The sequence below is a fragment of the Phaenicophaeus curvirostris genome, chromosome 16, assembly GCF_032191515.1.
Source record: "Phaenicophaeus curvirostris isolate KB17595 chromosome 16, BPBGC_Pcur_1.0, whole genome shotgun sequence".
Lineage (NCBI taxonomy): Eukaryota > Metazoa > Chordata > Aves > Cuculiformes > Cuculidae > Phaenicophaeus > Phaenicophaeus curvirostris.
The window spans coordinates 11966386-11977838 of NC_091407.1; the positions used below are offsets into that span (position 1 = coordinate 11966386).

The 11453-nt window shown below is 37.8% G+C and overlaps 1 protein-coding gene across 2 annotated transcripts; it reads right to left on the bottom strand.

Moving 5' to 3' along the window:
- Positions 1–1202: 1202 nt before the first annotated feature.
- METTL22 (methyltransferase 22, Kin17 lysine) lies at positions 1203–11453 on the bottom strand. 2 transcript variants are annotated; one of them, XM_069870228.1, is made up of 10 exons: positions 10209–11448; positions 8624–8974; positions 8208–8248; positions 7978–8122; positions 7436–7507; positions 6766–6819; positions 5635–5715; positions 4777–4879; positions 3829–3997; positions 1203–2320 (listed from the first exon to the last, which is right to left on the bottom strand). In XM_069870228.1, exons 1-10 carry the CDS (start codon positions 10336–10338, stop codon positions 2285–2287), a joined length of 1182 nt encoding a protein of 393 aa, XP_069726329.1. In that variant the 5' UTR covers positions 10339–11448; the 3' UTR covers positions 1203–2284. The 2 variants fall into 2 exon arrangements, with proteins under 2 accessions (XP_069726329.1, XP_069726330.1); XM_069870229.1 differs by lacking the exon at positions 1203–2320 and adding an exon at positions 2378–3307 and having other exon boundaries at positions 10209–11453.

Sequence of the window (11453 nt, forward strand, 5' to 3'; positions counted from 1 at the left end):
AATAACCAGGTTGGAAGAGACCCATCGGATCATCGAGTCCAACCATTCCTATCAAACACTAAACCATGCCCCTTAGCACCTCGTCCACCCGTCCCTTAAACACCTCCAGGGAAGGGGACTCAACCACCTCCCTGGGCAGCCTGTTCCAGTGCCCAGGGACCCTTTCTGTGAAAAATTTTTTCCTAATGTCCAGCCTAAATCTCCCCTGGCGGAGCTTGAGGCCATTCCCTCTTATCCTGACCCCTGTCACTTGGGAGAAGAGGCCAGCTCCCTCCTCTCTACAACCTCCTTTCAGGTAGTTATAGAGAGCAATGAGGTCTCCCCTCAGCCTCCTCTTCTCCAGGCTAAACACCCCCAGCTCTCTCAGCCGTTCCTCATAAGGCCTGTTCTCTAGCCCCTTCACCAGCTTCATTGCTCTTTTCTGGACTCGCTCCAGAGCCTCAACATCCTTCTTGTGGTGAGGGGCCCAGAACTGAACACAGGATTCGAGGAGCGGTCTCACCAGTGCCGAGTCCAGAGGGAGAATAACGTCCCTGGACCTGCTGGTCGCGTCGTTTCTGATACAAGCCAAGATGCCATTGGCCTTCTTGGCCACCTGGGCCACTGCTGGCTCATGTTCAGTCAGCTGTCAACCAACACCTCCAGGTCACACTGCCATCTCCCTGTTTGCCATCTTCATCTGAAGCGTGGGGGTTGAGAAAGGATGTGTACTATTTCACCACACACCAGTGACAAAAGTAAAATTCAGTTTGATTCAAACAAGATTCCTCCCAGAGATCACATCTCCATCCATTATCACAATTGCCGAGAATACTGTGACACTCCACCTCTTTATCAGAAAGAAGTGCACTGCAAGACTTCCACAGTTCCTCCTGTGTCCCTCTCTCCCCAAAGCGATCCATCTGGCTGACTAACCATATTATGCCAACCAGACCCGGATGTGCTCCCAAGTGCAGAATGACTTTATTTGAGCAGAGGAGAAAGTCAGTTTTCCAAATGAAATCTTTCCAACCTCAGCTCCACAGCAGAGTAGAAATATCAGTAAGTTTTAGATTAAGCACCTACCTTATCTTCCTTCCCCCTCACAGAAATAAAGAACTTGCAAGAGTGGGCAACAATGACTAGAAACACCTAGTACAATTCCCCTTTTTTCCCTACTAGCAACAAGGTGATCGAAAAGAAATTTATGAACAGGCCAGCAGAGTTCTTACGGGTTTTACAATGAAATATGCAAACTCTTTTCTAGTCGCTCACAAGTCCAAGACCACCCAACCTGATGTTGAATCACTTGACTTTTCTGTAAGTTGTATGAACTGAAAGCCTCACACAATTTACATTGGACTGTCATACATACTAACATCTTCTCCCACTCACATACTTTCTCTCTTTTCCATCTGGCTAAAGATCATGACAAATTGTGTCTAACACAACAACTGTAAGACACATAAAAAGTAAAAACAGATTTTTCGTTTCATTCATGAAACAGCAGAGATTTACTCAGTGTATTGTACTTTAAGCCAAAAGCTAAGATACAGAAAGCCCCATTTGTTTGGGCAAGACATTCCCAGTCACCTCCTCCTCCTCAGCCTCACATGTATATGTTGACAGTAGAATTCCAAACATTTAGAGAACAGTAGCATATCACTTCACATGGTACCTCCCCACCTTCAACTTGGCAAGGACAGCTCCAAGACTTCTGTGGAGGATTTTCAGAGGCTCAAACAAAATGCATCTTGTCTCCTTCTGGTTCAGACAGGAGCCCTAAACTAGAACGATTTACATAGGACAAACTGAAAACAAATGACTAAGTTTCATAAACAGATTGCTTAAAGAAAGTCCATGAAAGACAAAGAGGTCTTGCCCAGAACACTGTTTCACAAATGTCCATAAATACTGAGCATGTGGAACTCGGATGAGAGCAACAACAGTGTCCATGTTCAGAAAACTAAAAAGGAAGATGCATGATACCTGCAAATCAGCCACACAGAAAAGGTTAGACCCTAACTGGTTAAGTCATCAATCCCAAAGCACAAGTCACTGTGTCACTACCACTGATGGCATCCAGCACGTACTCTGATGATCAACGTTAAACAATTTGTAAAAGGAACAGCAAAGAAACCATGCCCTAAGTGCCAAAACACTGAAGTAAAGCAAATCTGCATAGCAGTGCTTTCTGAGAACACAGTTCCACCAGAAAAATGCTTTTCTTGGGATGAAAACTCATTTACAATAGAACATAACCCCCTCTTTATCCTTAGATGACGTTCTTCTATTTTCTCACATCTCACATTAGCTGTTTGGCAATGATCTTCCACAATTCCTGTAGGAGTGGAAAAAAACACATACAGGTATTTTCTCAATGCAGTAGGTTGCAATTATGAAAAAGTTCAGTATGCCTACCTGAAGATAACTTTAAGACATACCCTCTATCTCCACCTATAGATAGTATCCATGCAACCTCCTAGAACTGCCACCAAATTATCTTTGATAAAGAGCAAGAGAATTGATCTATTCATTCTTGTAGCATGATTTTTTAAATAAAAATTTAGCATCATTCAAATAATTTGTTTTCAAATAATTTCATTGGCCTGCATGATCTTCTGCAGTATTTTGACTGATAATGTTGCTCTTTTTCTCAGCCTACATTGACACTTTCAATAACGCTAGTAAAACTACAATTGAAAAAATATTCAATTTACTGAGGAAGCAAAATCTCTCAAAGGCATGTCTTATACAAACACCCCCCTTTCTCAATCTGTTGGGCAATGAAGGTAAAAATGAGCCATTTCTGTAGAATAAATTAGCATACACTTTGTCTGCTGTATGACAGATTATTAAGCAGACTATCATGTACTCTTCACCTTGACATCTTGAATCATGGTAATGTACTTCACAATAAATAAAAACCATAGGCTTTTTAAAAATGCATATATTTCAAACACCAGTAGCCTTCCACAAAAAAGCTAGGGAATGAATTTACACACATCTAGTTATAGTCCAGGTTGTATTTACATACTTGTGAAACTCATTTTAAAGGTTTGCATTCAAGTTTTATGTCTGATGGTATCAGCATGAAGTAACATAAATCAATCAATCTCATGAAGCAACTGTTGCTCCTGTAATCTCACTACGCAGACAGATTGCTGAAGACACAGCAAGAGCATGTTGACTACAGGAAGACCATTTCTTGGTAATGGATTTGCAATCCAGTACCTGCTTGCAAGTTCTCTAAAAAGAACTAGATTGTATGGTTCTAGAAGCTAGCAGGCTATTAGCTACCCTGCACAATATTTCTAAGAGCAGACAGCTGGAAAAAAAAATAAAGAAAGAGAACTATAAGTGCTTGGGAGGTAATTAGATAACTACAAATGTTGTATCTGACATGTTCCTGGTTCCAGTTCACAGCTAATCGACTTCTTCACAGATACTGGAACATTATTTCCTCAATCAGGAAAGGAATCCCTAGAACAATGAAATGAAAGCTTTTCTACAAGCAAATAAATGAGAAGAGATATTGGTCCCATTTTCTTGTCCATTGCAAAAATCCTATTTTATAAACTAACGGAGAATGTTTCTTAACCTTTGGTGAAATGTGTGCAATCCGAGCCACTGTACTGCTGGTGACAGAAAAGGGTTTGCTGTGTTAATCTAGTATAGATTACATAAGCACAAATAAGAGCCATTTTAAAACAACAAAAAGCTAAATGGAAATAAATAAAAAAGTAATGTTTATTCTCCTGTTCTTACTTCACATTAAGTAAACAGCTGAAAACTAATTTGAGATAATTAGTCCAACACATTACATTTATTTTCATGAATGCGACTTACCAACTGCTCAATTCGTTCATAAATGAGAAACTGGCAGAAATCAGGCTTAATGGGCTCCACGGTATATTTCATTTTCCTGTCTTGGAGGTTCTCCAAATCATTCAGAGTATTTCTAAAATGACTGTAGGCTTCACATGTAACATCCATATGTCTTAAAGTGAAGTTCAGCCTGGCAAGAGAATATTTAAGAAGCCAGTATAGGAGAGAGATTTTAAATTAAATAGGTTTGTAACTTCCCTCAGCCAATGGAAAATCTGGGTCTTCTCACTGTAATTAACTAACTTTGATAGCCAAAAAAAAGACACCTCTCCACTATTCCTGAAAAGCAGACAAGACTTACGTTAGCATCAACACACAACAACCGTTGGATGAATTTCTCCATTGATTTTAAGGCACTTTGCCGCATCAAAATCACTAGCTTGGCTTCCTGGACAAACACTTGGCAACAAATCACGTGAACAGCTATTGCTTACATATCTCCAGAGACTTAAGCAAAGCCTGATCATATGTTAGTTTATGAATGGACTGCAACACATGACTACTTCAAAACATTCAATGCTTCCTTGAAAGAAAATACAAGAGAAATTCTTATGGACGTACTGAAGCTGGGCAACTTATATCCTAATTCTAAGTCCCTTCATTCCACTCTATGAACTCAACAATACATAGCAAACGTTGTAAGTCATTATAGAATGCATCAGTCTAGCCATCTGCTGTGAGACAATAGGACAACAAAAGCCAAACTCTCGTGGAAGTCAAATTCTGAACTGATAAAAATTAGGCACGTATAAAAGCAAATGCTTGTCCTGAGCATATACTGCAGCCTGTGATCAACTAACACAACGAAAATTAGAAGACAATCTTTTATCAAACTAGATCTTTCTTCCAAATAAAATAAGCATGTACATTTTTTAGTCCTTTTTATTTTAAGTTCTTGGTAATACTTACCTCTTTTCTAACGCTAGGTATACTGTACAAGAATTTCTCAAGTTGTGTGTGATCCTATACAGCGTTCTGAACAAGGCATCTGTCAGGTCATCGTCATAGAACACTACAAAAAATCAAGATTAAGAACACAAAATATGTATGTTTACGTGTATTATTTACGTAAGCCTCGGGTATGAAACAACAACAGACCTTCATCTGATTACTCTGATCAAACAAGTCTGTATTTTAACTAAATCTCAAAGTATATTTTTGATGGCGCAATTTACCCCGTAATAGTATTCGCTGTTCCTATTTATGCCAGGCTGTCTTTAAGATTTCTCCTGCATCTATAGGAATAATTTCCTATGCAGATAAGCTAGCTTTTCAGTCTTCCCATTAAGCAAGATAAAAAGCAGGAAAGAAAAAAAAACACAGCTATCTAAAGGCACTGACTCTGGGCAAGTGCAGCATCTGAAACTGGTTTTCACATTGTAGGATCTATTAGTCTAACCACCTATTTATCATTATTTGCAAAGCGGTTATCTGAGGCAAGACAAAAGGCAGGACAACAAAACACTTCTGAAAGTCAAAATAATCACTTGTGATTATGTTCTTTGAGTAATCTATTTAGTCACAAATAATTGCCATACTAAAGGAAAGAAAAAGCTAGTAGTTTTCAACATCTGTTTTCCTACTGCTAATTCAAAATGCAACTACAATTGTTTTAAAAAACAAAACAGGTAGGAACGCTTAAGGCTGAGCTTTGACAAATTAGACAAGGATCCAAGCTACTACATTTTAAATTATTATAGATGTTTAAGTTATTACTTATAATGCTCAAGTGTTTGATTTAAAAGTTTAGTGTTTGTATTTTCTTACCATCAGCTGCCATTATCACAGTACAGTGATCGTGCAAATCAGCAATCTCTTCTTCTGACCAGCTATAAGGAGCTTCAGGATCTGAAACAAAGAATATGCTTTGGTGCACATGATTAAACATCTCAAATGATTGATAGCTGGAAAAAAGAAACATCTTAACATCTGCTACTCCATAAATGGAGGATCCCACTAAAAGTAAATCAAAAACTCCTTCTATTCATTCTCTCAATTCAGTCCTTTTCTTTCTCTATATTACATTCAATCCTCCCAAAGCTGACTGCGAAAAGCAAGTTGTTGGGTTTTTTTACTTTAGAATTTACAACCAATTACTACCCTGTAGCAAGGTCACAGATTTAACTAGATTAAAATAAACACTGCTTTGAATAACAACACAAATGCATCTTCATATAAACTTTGATCAAAATTCTTACTTCACCATGCTTTTTAAAATTTAGACTTTGTTAAAACACAGGAACGTTCCCTGAAAGTCTAAAAAACCACAGAGCCTTTTCAACTGGCAGTATTAAATATTTTCATTAAAAACAATCTCTTGAGGTCCAAGAGAGGCTTTTGATTGTGGAAAGGATGCTTCTGCTTGTTTAAGTAGTTGTTCTGTTATTTAGAGGCATAATATCAAATCCAACCGAAGCTCTAAAAAGCTATAAAGCGAAGTAGACTTCACAAAACAGTGCTACAATTTTGTGTTGACCTTGCAACCACTTGAGTTATAGAGATTGCCTTTACTACAACTAATTACATTGTCAAAGTTACTCAAGTTAGCTGCCTTTATTTTGCTAATAGCAGCAAAATGCATTCCTTTGCTAAATATTTAATACAGATCACATTCATCACTACATTTGGAACAAATATTTATACATCTTATCATCACCTACCTTCCCCACCACCTTTATAGCAGTCATAAGCCACACAATACCACCCCATCAAAATCTGGATTATAGTAACTCAAATCAGTGTCACAGCGCCTGAATTCCATTATTACCACATAACATACACAACCTGTTTGCACCTCTGGATATTGACCAAAATATTGTAACACCAAATCCAGACAATCACATACTTTCAACTATTTTTTCCAGAGGCATGTGTGCAGGATCCATTATAACCACATACCAGTGCAGAATTCATCTTTCAGCCAGTCCAGTTCTTTTACTTTAACTTCCCCTCCTGTGGGCGAAGAAAGATCACATCAGTCACAAATGGCCTTTCCAACAGTACCTAAGCAAAAGTAAAGAGTAAAAATCTGTACTAAAGCAAGTGATGAAGATACAATACGAGGACGTGTGAAACAAGTAAATTTGAACATCAAATCATTTACTCTACAAAACCAGTTGCCCACTCACAAAAGAACAGGATGAACTTAAAGATAATATACACAACCTGTATTCTCTTCTACACGTCTCATCTGCAAAATACTTCTCCTTTCCAGAGGTCTACCTCTGTCACTTACACTCTGTTTAATGTGACCCTCAGCACCTGGATATCTGTGACACTCCCAAGTACCTCAATGAAACTCGCACAAGGACTGTGTAGGAAGCATGGCTGATCTGAACTGCTCACCAGAGAAAGAGTAAGTATTTTACTCCTCTCAAAAGGAAGCTGTCTCATTATGATATCTTACATCATCTAGATATCTTAAATCTCTCTTTCTAAAAGAACTTTTAACCAAGAAAAAATATTTAATTTTATTTGTGAATATGCTAGGTAGTCAATGGCTGCACTGCTTAATCCCAACAAAGATTACAAAAGGCAACTGCACAAACACTGTCTATACAGCACTTACTTCCTGCCTCCAGCAGCTGTTTGTTTAATGCAACATTTTTCTCACACATGGCCAGAAGATCTTCACCAACATCTGCAAAAAAGTTATAATGATATTTAAAACACGAATATTTTGCACAGGCTGTGCGTGTCCTTGACCTCTCAGACTAACACTCAATATTCGTCTCAAGCTGACAAGATTAAGGAGAATTCAGAGCAAATCTATCTACTGATGATGCTTCCCTAGTATCCTTCTTGCTTTTGTCTTTCAGAACTTAGCTCTGAGTCACCCTGGAAGACAGAAGCTAATAGATCCCTATACTACCTAATTTAATCTAGGCAGACTATCATCACTCCACAATAATTGTATTTTGCTTTTAAACTCTTGTGCCTAAATGTGCTACTGCTTTTTCAATCAGCTGAGAAAATTCTTGTTGTTTTTCGCTAATCAACATCATTTTATACACATCAATAACAAATCATTAACTAAAACTGAACAGATAGGATGAAAGCAATGCTTTGTGAAGTTTCACAAAAATATTTAACTGAAAATAACTGCCTCACCTGTACAATAAACTCTCTTGGCAACTGTTCCCATGATAATGCTTGTAATTCCAGTGCCACCGCCAAGCTCTAGCACCGAGCAACACTTGAACGTGTCCCGTTTAAACAGAATGTAATCAGCAAGAAGAAAGGCTGCGCGCCATACCTTTGGGTAAGAAAAGCAGTTAGAACTGAGTAAATTCTGAAGCATGATCCATGACTAGCAAGATACTATAAGGTAGAATACATACTTGTTTACCAACATCTTCTAAGGGGGTTGCCATAGTATGTTCTGTGAAAATGAAAGTAGAGCAGAAACAATTACCCAAAACTGTTGTTCCAGTGAAGTTTCATAATGGCAAATTTGAAAATCAAGTCATGGTTGCCTTTCAAATCTAGCATTAAGCACTTCATTCTAGATAACAATGCTAGATAATACCCAAACCCCTATTCTAACTAAGGATCATCAAGCTTCTTATAGTATACTACTGCCGAATCACTTCTGGAGAAAAACAGTGAGTTTTTAAACTACAGTATCACAGTATGATTTTTTTTTTATTATGTCCTTTCACTTAACAACTACTGTTCCATTTGTAAGGAAAACTTATATTTGTTTTACACAAACATATTTATTCCAATCGTCCTTGACTATAAACCTACTATTTACCTATTTTAACAATATCACTGCAAGTGCCTTCTTGCTCTTCAACATCAAAAACATCTTCTTCCCCTTTCATCAGAATTACAGGATACACTCTATCCCTGAAAACACCTTCTGTTTCTATATCAGAGGCACATCGAGGTCTTCTGATAACTTCCAAGTCTCCATCATCATCTAGCAGAGCTTCTACTCCTTCAATATTTAATTCTATTTCTTTTTTTAAATTATTCTGGTCTGTGTCATACGGTTCACCTCCACTTTGGTACTGCTGTTCTCTTTCTGTTGCAGCTTCTCTCCCATGTTTTTCAGATGCCAAATCTTCTGTGTTCTGAAGGAGTTTGAAATATGACAGGAATACTATAGGAACATGGAGGGAGGAAAAAAGCTAAGGATTAACACTAGGTAAGAACAGAATCTACATGCAACTTCCACATGCATGAAATTTTGATACGAATTTCACATAGTACAAAACAAGACAACTAAAAATCATACAGACAACTTGAAACACAGTTCTATTGTTACGAATAAATATTTCTGTTACTAAGTTCTGTCACTAGAAATAAATGAGTTGAGACTTCAGAAAGAGATAGCCAAGAATACAGCTAAAGAAAATGGTCAAAATCAACAGGGTTCTAAGCAGAATGTCTTAAAATTACATTCATTATCCATTATCTCTTCTCTTTTGGCAGGGAAGTGTTTGCCACCACTGCTTTTGACAATGTCACAATTTATGGAGTTGTATTTTACTTTCTTCAGAAAAGCAAGAAATTCAAGGTTGGTCTACTGTAACCTGAGAGATCACCTGCTCTAGAGAGACCATTTTCAGCTAGATCTAACAAAATCTTCATTGGCTATCCTAGCATAAGAAATGTTTAAAGTCATCTACTGCTTGCCTCTTCTCTACAGAGCATTTTGCCAAGTAGCTTCAAGGTCAGTTCCCTTGACAACTTTATAGAAATCCACAAGCTGGCAGTTGGAGGCATTTGCCAATTCATTTCTACCACAGCCTTACCTCTTCTAATTATACATCAGTCAAAACCATCACTATTCTGAGCGTTGTTGTTGCAAATTGTTTTAAAACAAAAAAATCCCCCCAAATTAAACAAAGGTGTCAGGCTCTGGAATAGATGGCAAATTCATAAATTAATTACTGACATTCTGTATTTTAAACTTCAGTTACACAGTTTAAAACCCCTGGCTCCTTAACTTTTGTTTGTATGCAAGAAACATTCCAACTTTTTAATATGATTCCCAAAGTGCTGTATCAAGATTATAGGTAAACGAACAAATAAATAAATAAAATTAAACCTGCCAACAAGTTAATTTGATTACTTCTTCTCAGAAAGTAATTTAAGATTTCTTTTTTAAAGACAGGCTGTCTACAAATTCTACATTAAGAGTTTTCATTTCTATAGCTAATTTCATTAGGAGAATCCAGCTAGCCTTCTTAAAGACTCAGTAGGAAGTGATTCTGCTTCTAACTGGAATCAAATACTTAATGATTAATACAGAACATTCAAAGGAGGATTCAGACATTGCAAAGATGTGAATACATTTAAAATACAGCTCCATCATTTTAAACAATCATTACCTGGTTGCCCAACTGCATTCAATCGTACCATGAGATTTCTTTTGTCAGGACAATGTAAGTGAACATCAGAAAGTACAGTATCACTTTTAAATGTGGGGTTATCCATCTCCTCCTCTGTTACATCTCCCATGGTATGGTGGTGAGCGGAACATCCTCAGTATCCAAACAGTCCCCTGCGAAGTGCTGGCACAAAGTGATATGACACTCTTCCATTAGCAGGCATCATGCCACAGTTCTGCTCAGCAAGATAACCTCATTGAATTGTTCCCGAGAAGACCTCAGGCGAGTTGTGATCATGCAAGGTCCCCCATGCTCCAATAAGACAGCAGAGTCGCACATCAGGAAATTCAACCTAAACACAAACACAGACAGCTTTTAGTGACATCTTGACACTGAACATGCCTCCATCAACATTTTAGATGATAAAAATCAGATTACACTGTCCAATAAAGTTGCAATGCTCTCTTTTACAATGCTCCAAAGAATCATCAAACACAGATATGCTAGTAGCAAACTGGCAGACACTGCATATTTTAGGAAGAGCTACTAATTAGCTTGTGTTAAAAACAAACCCCCTGGAAAAAAACAGATGTTATCATGAGTGCACAGATTTACAAAGCTAAGCCGAGCTCTTCAAAGGAACATAAAGCCTCGTGTGCACAACCATTTTAATGGCTCTTGTTCTTCATGGAAATCTCTGAATTTTCTCAGAAACAGACACAATTACTGAATGCATTATCATAGGTTAGTCCCCCAAATTGCATAAAGGGAGTTTCTGCCCATCCTGGAGAAAATTCAGCTCCTTTTACATACCTTCACTAGTTGGTCAGGTACTGTTCCCTGTCTTTGGTGCTCTTTATTCCTACCCAGAAAAAAAATACAGACACCCGATATCATCCTCATTACCTGATGTCCTAGGCTGAGATGTCTCTGTTCTAAGGCACAAACAAATTAATTGCCTCTTATGAACAGAAAAATAGAGAGGACATTTATTTCTCTGTCCTGTACAAGACTTGACATTTTGTGAAGGCTACGTGAAATACTGACGAACCATAGGTCTGAAACAAAATGCTTGTCTTAAAAATCTGAGATGACAAGCTTAGATCACTGACACACAAGTCACCAAGCATTATATGAACGATTTGGTTAACACTGACATCCAGGTCTCATCAGCTACAAGCACCATCAGTACTTCTTTAAGCTAAAGCTGCTGATGCCATTTCCTATGTCAGCATTAACATTGTG